This window comes from Sardina pilchardus, chromosome 3 (genome assembly GCF_963854185.1).
Source record: "Sardina pilchardus chromosome 3, fSarPil1.1, whole genome shotgun sequence".
Classification (NCBI taxonomy): Eukaryota; Metazoa; Chordata; class Actinopteri; order Clupeiformes; family Clupeidae; genus Sardina; species Sardina pilchardus.
The window spans coordinates 23,208,251-23,218,082 of record NC_084996.1 but is presented as its reverse complement, the minus strand read 5'-3'; the positions used below and the strand labels follow the sequence as shown (position 1 = coordinate 23,218,082).

The 9,832-nt window shown below is 45.8% G+C and overlaps 1 protein-coding gene across 2 annotated transcripts in view; it reads left to right on the top strand.

The window, feature by feature from the left end:
- Window positions 1-9,546, top strand: part of slc4a1b (solute carrier family 4 member 1b (Diego blood group)) — a 19,870-nt gene extending 10,324 nt beyond the window's left edge. For both annotated transcript variants that reach the window (XM_062532489.1, XM_062532488.1), the window contains exons 9-18: window positions 1-66; window positions 516-664; window positions 1,213-1,407; window positions 2,193-2,441; window positions 3,488-3,577; window positions 4,045-4,211; window positions 4,822-5,063; window positions 5,667-5,836; window positions 6,685-6,858; window positions 7,249-9,546. The exon at window positions 1-66 is cut by the window's left edge and continues 141 nt beyond it. In XM_062532489.1, coding sequence (XP_062388473.1) covers window positions 1-66; window positions 516-664; window positions 1,213-1,407; window positions 2,193-2,441; window positions 3,488-3,577; window positions 4,045-4,211; window positions 4,822-5,063; window positions 5,667-5,836; window positions 6,685-6,858; window positions 7,249-7,329 — 1,583 coding nt within the window. In that variant the 3' untranslated portion in view covers window positions 7,330-9,546. The remainder of the gene's footprint in view (window positions 67-515; window positions 665-1,212; window positions 1,408-2,192; window positions 2,442-3,487; window positions 3,578-4,044; window positions 4,212-4,821; window positions 5,064-5,666; window positions 5,837-6,684; window positions 6,859-7,248) is intronic.
- The last annotated feature ends 286 nt before the right edge of the window (window positions 9,547-9,832 follow it).

Below are 9,832 nucleotides of genomic sequence, written 5' to 3'. Positions count from 1 at the left end.
TGGCCGCTGTCATCTTCATCTACTTCGCCGCGCTGTCGCCCGCCATCACCTTCGGAGGACTGCTGGGTGAGCGCTGCTTTGTTTGTTTGTTTGTTTGTTTGTTTGTTTGTTTGTTGCCATTGGAGTCTGCTGATCTGATACTTACAAGATTGGGGCTGTTGGAGGGACACTCAGGTCCAGTCAGAACACAAATATAAACACACAAAAATACACATTTAAAGACAGATCAGGAGAGGGATTCATTCCTTAGATTTATGATAAGAACTATACGGTATTTTTTGTATTGTCTTATTGTGACTTACAACTTACAAAAACACATTGACATTTCCACTTGGGATTGATTGAATTATGTATGAATAATTTATAAATTAATTATATAGGCTCAGGCTCTCCTTGTCCCTGGAATGTAATAATGTAACAATATCCACTGCTGATTGGTAGATGTGTTTGTGACTGACGCCTAATTGCTCCAATGGTGTTGTGCCTGTGGCGTGTGGCCCCTCCTCTGCCTGCAGCTGATAAGGTGGAGAACATGATGGGCGTGCCGGAGCTGCTGATCTCCACGTCGGTGCAGGGCATCATCTTCTGCCTGGTGGCCGCGCAGCCCGTCCTCGTCATCGGCTTCTCTGGACCCCTGCTCGTCTTTGAGGAGGCCTTCTTCGCTGTGAGCCTTACATACACACACACACACACACACACACACAGACACAGACACAAACAACTTCTCTAACACACACACACACACACACACACACACACACACACACACACACACACACTGACCTCTCTCACACACACACACACACACACTAACCTCTCTCTATCTCTCTCTCTCTCTCACACACACACACACACACACACACTGACCTCTCTCACACACACATACACACACTCTAACATCTCTTTCTCACACACTCTCACACACACTAACATCTCTCTCAGACACACACTCTCTCACACACTAACCTCTCTCACACATACACACACACACACACACACACTAACATCTCTCTCACACACACACACACACACTAACATCTCTCTCACACACTCTAAACTTTCTCTCACTCTCCGTCGCACCACTCCAGTTTGAGGAGGCCTTCTATGCTATGAGCTTTACACACTTCTCTCACCACCACCATCGTCATCATCATCATCACCATCATCATCGTCACCATAGTCACTACCTCTCCTCCCTCATTTCCTCCTCAGTTCTGCAAGGCCCAAGAGATTGAGTACATTGTGGGCCGGGTCTGGGTTGGCCTCTGGTTGGTGGTGATCGTCGTGGTGATAGTTGCCGCGGAGGGCAGCTTCCTGGTCCGGTTCATCTCCCGCTTCACGCAGGAGATCTTCTCCATCCTCATCTCGCTCATCTTCATCTACGAGACCTTCGCCAAGCTGGGCCGGGTAACCTCACACTCTCCTCTCCTCTCCTCTCCTCGCCACGTCCTGGCTCCATTGCGCTCTCCATTTCAACTTCAATTTCATTTCACTTATAGAGCGCCAAAACATTACACATTTCTCAAGGCGCATATAGTTGGTGTCTCTCTATACATCTACCCCTCTCCCACTCTCCCACCTCCCCCTCTTCATTTCACACATACATGGCAGTGATGTGGTCCAGTTAGCTGTAGTGGGTATACTGTGATGTGGCCCAGTTAGCTGTAGTGGGTATACTGTGATGTGGTCCAGCTGTAGTGTGTATACTGTGATGTGGTCCAGTTAGCTGTAGTATGTATACTGTGATGTGGCCCAGTTAGCTGTAGTGTGTATACTGTGATGTGGTCCAGTTAGCTGTAGAGTGTATACTGTGATGTGGTCCAGTTAGCTGTAGAGTGCATACTGTGATGTGGTCCAGTTAGCTGTAGTGGGTATACTGTGATCCACCCCAATCATATTATTGCCTATTCTAAGTGGGTATACTGAGAAGGTGATGCTATTATTCAAGTTTGTATACTGAGAAGGTGATGCTTTTTAAGTGGGTGTGCTGGGATGGTGATGCTTTTTAAGTGGGTGTGCTGGGATGGTGATGCTTTTTAAGTGGGTGTGCTGGGATGGTGATGCTTTTAAGTGGGTGTGCTTGGATGGTGATGCTTTTTAAATGGGTATGCGGCATAGTCCTGCATACCACGTACACTACACCCCTGACACATGGGTAACTGGCATGCCACCTCCCCTCCTGCCCACTGCAGATCTTCAAGGCCCACCCTCTCATCCTGAACTACGACCACCTGAACGCGAACATGTCGGACCCCTGGGAGGAGACCAAGGTCCAAGAGCAAGTCCGTGACAACGCCACGGGCAACATCACCACGGTGACCAAGACCATCATGAAGGCGTACCCCAACACCGCCCTGCTCTCCATGTGCCTGATGCTCGGCTGCTTCTCCATCGCCTACTACCTGCGCATCTTCAAAAATGGCACCTTCCTCCCAGGAAAGGTCAGTGGCATGGCAGCGGCCCAGGAAACAGACTAGGACAGTGGTTCTCAAAGTGTGGGGTGGAGCCCACTAGGTGCGAGGAACAGGAGGAAATTTGTTCTTTTGTGCCTATCTTTAACAATGTCTTTTGTTTTTGACGAGGAACTTCATAGATTCAAAACAAAATAGCCACACATGGTGGTGGTCCTAGGACAGTGGTTCTGAAAGTGTGGGGCGGGCCCCACTAGTGGGGAATAGAGACATGACAGGTGAAGCCCACTAGTGGGGAATAGAGACATGACAGGTAGGGCGTGAGGAACAGGAGGGAATGTGTTCTTTTGTGCCTTTCATATCTTTAATGATGCCTTTTTTTTTGACGAGAAAGATTACAGATTCAAAACAAAATAGCCACACACAAACTTAAGTCATAAAAAGACCAACATATGAATTAGAATAACATCTGATCCAGCAGACTGAGACAGGAAATAAAGGGGGGGGGGGGTATTTTTAACATTCCCATTTTGCCAGGTTGATGGGTCAGGTGGGGCTTGAAAATTCAAAGTGGGGAATGAGAGAAAAAGTTTGAGAACCACTGGACAGGTGGAGCCCACTAGTGGGGAATAGAGACATGGCAGGTGGAACCCACTAGGACAATTACTCAGAACTCTATGCACTTTATTTGCATCGGCATTCTTTGTTTTATGTATCTTTTGTATATACACGGCTATAAAGAAATAAACACTTTTTAATGATTGCACTACTGGTTAGATGTTGCGTTACATTATACTGGTTGTGCTTACTTTTGCACCGAGTTGAGGCACCTGACCTAGAGCAGGGCGTCAGTTGTTCATCTGAGATGTGGGAGAGCTGAAGTCTGAGGTGTTTTCGTCCTAGAGTTTAGGTGTTTGACCAAAGGCTTTTAAAAGTCCACTGCAGTTTCAAACCAAACACAAAAATGTGTGAATGTAGTGAGAGTGATTGGTGAAAGATATCCTGACAAAGATAGAGACAAACAGAGACAATAGCGTCATGACTTACATCACTCATCCTCCTCTTCCTCCTCTCAGCTGCGTCGGCTGATGGGAGACTTCGGAGTCCCCATTGCCATCTTCCTCATGATCATGGTGGACATCAACATCGAGGACACCTACACACAGGTGAGGACACCTACACACAGGTGAGCACACCTACACACAGGTGAGGACACCTACACACAGGTGAGTACACCTACACACAGGTGAGGACACCTACACACAGGTGAGGACACCTACACACAGGTGAGTACACCTACACACAGGTGAGCGCTGGGATCTCTTGGAACACCTGTGAGCGACTAGTGCAGACCTTTTACTTAAGGTGACCAGATGTCCGAGACCAAAACCAGGCGAGGACATAATCCCAAAAATGTGGAAAAAACAAGTTTTATCTTCAAAAAACGGGGACATAGGTCGTTTTTCTGTATTTTCCCGGGGACAGGCAACCAAAAATGGGGATTGTGTCCTGAAACCAGGGATGTCTGGTCACCGTACTTTTCCAAAAACATGCCAGAGAGTGCAGAAATGTGCAAAACTCATTGCAAATGACAAACTGACTGACGATCCTCTGTGTCTTTCCTGGTGGTTAGAAACTGGTGGTGCCCAAGGGCCTACAGGTGTCCAACCCAGAGATGAGGGGCTGGCTGATCAACCCCTTCGGAGAGCACAAGACCTTCCCCGTGTGGATGATGTTTGCCTGCGTGGTCCCTGCCCTCCTGGTCTTCATCCTCATCTTCCTCGAGTCCCAGATCACTACGTGAGTCGGCCACCGCACAGCTGTCCACTGGCTTCACCTGACCACCCAAGTGCTCTTATTTTTTTAATAGCCAAAGCGACTTATATTAGTTATTACAAGGGATAGTCTTCCCTTGAGTAACTCAGGATTGTGGCTACTACATGCTGCTAGCCAATAGCCATGTTAGCTTGCACCATCACTTTATACCATCCATGTAAATACTACAGTACTGGTCTTAAGTATGCACTCTGGTGCAATATATCTACAGCCTATGTGCTAGCCATGTTAGCATGCATACACCACCACTTTATTCCATCCATCCACGTAGATACTACTGGTCTTTAGTTTGCACTCTGCTGCAAAATATACAGCCCATGTGCTAGCCATGTTAGCTTGCACTACCACTTTAATCCAACCATGTGAATACTACTGGTCTTCAGTGTGCTCTCTGGTGCAATCTTATGAAATTATTGTCTTGTCTCATAACAAGGCTCACTCACCTCATACTAATATCAGTTTGAAATATTTGTCCTAGAGTTGCTGCTAAAACATCGCTAAAATATGTGATCCTCAAAAACAAATGATCCTTCTTGTCCTTCCTGTCCGTCTTTTCTTCACCTGGACGCTCCAGTCTGATCATCAGCAAGCCAGAGAGGAAGATGGCCAAGGGCTCAGGGTTCCACTTCGACCTGCTGCTCCTGGTCAGTATGGGGGGTCTCAGCGCCATTTTCGGGGTGCCCTGGCTGAGTGCGGCCACCGTGCGCTCGGTCACCCATGCCAACGCCCTCACCGTCACCACCAAGGGCCCCAAGCCCGTCATCGAGAAGGTTCTGGAACAACGGATAAGTGGAGTGTTGGTGGCGTTGCTGGTTGGTGAGTTGACAGTATTTGTACGGTGGATGCATTCTTTACCACAATTACTGTAAGCACAGTGAGAATACATTAAAGACATAGAATGATTCTTAGGCACTGTAGGTGTAAATGTGGTCATTTCAGTAGTCCCATATTTGTGCAGTGGAGTCAGCTGGTTTCACAATTTGCTCAGCACAGGTGCAAACCGTTCTTGCGCCACATAAACCATTGAAAATATTGGTTTTCAGAGCGAAACAGTGCCATTGTGGTACCCAGGCCAGTACCTAATAATCCAACTCTACTCCCTGCCCTTTCTTGTTCCCTAACCCTGTAGGCTACTCCTGCTTATTCTCTGTATGTCTGTGTTGTGTGCCCTGTTTCTGAATGTTTCTTTTTTCTTTTGTTTTCCATTCATATTCTATATAATGATTTGACATTATTGACAACTATTGGTCAAATGTGTTTTTGTATTACTGTATGTGTCTTTTTAGTCATTCACTGTACAGCACTTTGGTCAGCGTATGCTGTGTGTAAATGTGCTTTAGAAATTAAATTGACTTACTTTACTTACTTTACAGTGCAGTACATAAGGCTCCTCACTCTCCCGCCACTCTGTCCTCTCAGGCCTGTCCATCCTCATGGAGCCGATCCTGAAGACCATCCCCATGACGGCTCTCTTCGGGATCTTCCTCTACATGGGCATCACCTCCCTGAGCGGGATCCAGCTGTGGGATCGGATCCTGCTCCTGCTGGTGCCCAAGAAATACCACCCCAACGAGCCGTACGCCACCATGGTGCGTGCGCTGACCGCGAGTTGGTTATTTGTTTTCTGTTTAGTCAGAATCGCACAAAAATAGGTTACTGTGAAACTCGTCTGACTCTAAACGACAGGAATGAATCCAAGACAGATCAAGGCTGAGTACATTTCATTTTAGAAATCGCCAAACCTGCATAGTTCCTCTTTAATTAGGGGCAGCCGTGGCCTACTGGTTAGGGCTTCGAGCTTGTAACCAGAGGGTTGCCGGTTTGATCCCCAACCAGTCCACGGCTGAAGTGCCCTTGAGCAAGGCACCTAACCCCTCACTGCTCCCCGAGCGCCGCTGGTTGGGCAGGCAGCTCACTGCTCCGGGTTAATGTGTGATTCACCTCACTTTGTGTTCACTAATTCGGTTAAATTGGGTTAAATGCAGAGAAACGAATTTCCCTCACGGGATCAAAAAAGTATATATTATTATTATTATGAGTGTCACTGATGTTCAGTCAGGTATGTAGTAAAGCAGGGGAAGGCCAGAAGCAGAACTTGACACATTTAGACGTGTCAGGGCACATGATGAATATCCTGTTGAGGTTTCTCGCTTTCTTGGAAGTCATTCAGAGTGAGAGGCCCCACAGCAGAATTCAGAGCTTGGCGCACAATAACAAGACCAACGCCTGTTTCCTGTTGAGGTTTCACGTGTCTGGTCAAGACCTGTTGTCAATGTTGTTTCTTTTGGACGTTTTCACACGCCTTGGTTAAGATCAATGAGGAGTCTTCATCCCCTTTTCCTAAACTTCCTCTCCTTCTCCTTGGTTAAGATCAATGAGGAGTCTTCATCCCCTTTTCCTAAACTTGCTCTCCTTCTCCTTCCTCCGTTCCCCACAGGTGAAGACGAACAGAATGAACATGTTCACCATCATCCAGCTCGTGTGCCTGGCCGTTCTGTGGATCGTCAAGTCCAGTCCGGTCTCGTTGGCCTTGCCGTTCATCCTCATCCTGACCATCCCGCTGCGCATGTTCATGACCGGCAGACTCTTCACCGAGCTCGAGATGAAATGCGTAAGTCGCTGGTCCTGGTCTAGTTATAATTTGTGATGTTTGGCCTTGTCTATAATAGTCATAATCTGCAATGTCGATCCTGTTCTATAATAGTCGTAATGTCCGATGTCGATCCTGTCCCATAATAGTCGTAATGTGTGATGTCGGTCCTGTTCCATAATAGTCGTAATGTCCGATGTCGGTCCTGTTCCATAATAGTCGTAATGTATAGTCGTAATGTCCGATGTCGGTCCTGTTCCATAATAGTCATAATGTATAGTCGTAATGTGCGATGTCGGTCCTGTTCCATAATAGTCATAATGTATAGTCGTAATGTGCGATGTCGGTCCTGTTCCATAATAGTCATAATGTATAGTCGTAATGTGCGATGTGCGGTGCTTGTCTTTGCAGCTGGACGCAGACGATGCCAAGGTGGTGCTGGAGGAGGAGCCTGGAGTGGACGTGTATGCAGAGTCCCAGATGCCCCTGTAGATACCCCTACCTTCCTCTAGATACCCCTAACTTCCTCTCAGATGCCCCTTTACAGTAGATACCCCAACTTCCTGTCAGATGCCCCTTTCGATACCCCTAACTTCCGGTCAGTCCCAGATGCCCTGTAGATACCCCTAACTTCCTCTCAGTCCCAGATACGCCTTTAGATACCCCTAACTTCCTGTCAGTCCCAGATACGCCTTTAGATACACCTAACTTCCTGTCAGTCCCAGATACGCCTTTAGATACCCCTAACCTGCTCCCTCAGTCCTAGACGCCCTGGGCGGTAATTCCAAGTAGCCTACATGGTTTAGTGACAAACCTGGGTAAGTTAACACAGAGTAAGTGGTAAATCCTCTACAACAAGAGCCCAATGAGATTGTTTTGGTAGGAGAATAAAGGCATACAGCTCTTCTATTAGGAGGTTTACCACTTACTCTGAGTCAACTTACCCAGGTTTGTCACTTAACCATGTACTTGGAATACCCCTGAGAGATACCATCTAACCTGCTCAGTCCTGGATACCCTGATGGATGAGATACCCCCTATGCACCCTCTATCAGTCCCAAATACCCTGATGGATTCCCCTTAAAGGAATAGTTCGGGATTTTGGACATAGGACCTCATTTCCAACTTTGCCGAGGTGATATGGGTGGAGACAGTTTAACCCCTTCCTTCAGTTGCAGCGTTCCCCTTTGCTAACGCTGGTTCTGAGCTTACGCATGTCAACGGTAACATCCAAAACAGTCATACTCACTCCACAGCAATAGAAATAAAACTAACCTTGCAACTCAATGATTTCTTACATTTTGAGGGACTAGTTTCTCAATATCAATCCGCCACTGCCATACAGGGAACAAAGTAGGCTATTGCAATGCGATGCAAGGTTAGTTTTATTTCTAACATTGTTCTATCAACACAGGCATGTGCATCGATAGTCTGACGTTATAATTTATTTGTTTCGGGTGTTCTGTGGTGTGTTTTCAGTGGCAGGCTGGATGTTACCGTTGACTTACGTTATCTTGGCACCAGATTAGCACGAGATGAACGCTGCAACTCAAGGAAGGGCAGAAATTCACTGAAAATGGTCTCCACCGACCTATATCACCCCGACCCTGCCCCTACTCTCCCTTTATGGGAGATTAGAGAACATCTCGCATAGAGGACATGTATACCAAAGACTGAAAACAGCAACAACACCAACAAAAACATGGATAGCATGGCGTCATGCACTTACGTTCTGAAGAAACAAAGCCAAAATTGTGCGGCCATATCGACAAAAGTCTGGCAGCAAGAGTTTTTACATGTGTACTAATCAGACACACGCTTTCCTTTTGTTTTTAAAAGTGCCCGCACTTTTGCCTGAGGGCAAGCTGTCCATGTTTTTAGTCATGAGAGTCCCATTAGTGCAGAGTCCCATCTGCCATACTAGCCCAGCTATTCACAGACCAACAGTGGGCTGCGCGCGTGACACCAGAACAGCCTTAAGTCAGTCCCAAGCACCTTGCTGCTGATGTGCAACCTCTGCGATGTGCAAGTCTCTCTAAGACTTTCAAAGGAACATATTTATGTCATATTTAATTGTGAAAATGAAAATAGCTGGAAAACTGTGCTGTACAGATTTTCAGTGAGCTTTTAGTGTTTTGTCGTTTGAAATGCAGTAATGTGCATTAATTTATAGTGAAAGTATGTTCAATTCTGAACAACTTCCTGTATTTCCTCTGAATGGATTGCTATGTGGAATCCAAGACCTCAATTAACTCTTTGGTTATCCATGGACAGATCTGCTTGAAATACCTTGAAACTAAGTGTTATTCTTTCATAGTGTACAGATCGTGCCTTGGAACAGCCTGCCAATACAGTAATCTTTTACATTGTTTTATATCTTTTACTGATTTACCTAACCATTAACGTACTGATAATCTTTTTACTTCCTGTTTCATTTGACATATATAAATCATCTTCTCTCTTTTCTCTTGATTCACTCTTGTTGCCTTTTGCTCTTATATTTGTTTTGTTGTTTTTAAGTCTGATGCCATTGTATACAATGCATATTATATGCGTGCACATATCACATTGTCAGTGCACTTTCAGTGGCACATTTTTTATTATAAGTACATCTCTGTGTGTTGATTGATTGATTGATTGATTGGTGGCTGAAAGAGATTTGTAAAAATACCAGCTGGCCTTAAAATAAATCTATCCCCTTTGTTTTGACATTGTTTGTGGCCTTTTTGTTCACCCACATATCTCAGATCATTCCATGATGCGCAGGACACACCTCAATATGAGTTTGACAATATGGGCTCCGGTCACAGTTAATTTCAACCAAAAACACTGTAGGGCTCCATTATATAGTATTCTAGGCCTACAGTTTGCTACATTTGATCAGGCCTGGGTTATAATATTTATTTATTCATGCAGTTTGCAATTCAGTGTTCCTGGACAATAGGTTTTGTGAGCTTAATTTATGACTGAAGGCTTGGAATAATTCATAGGCAAA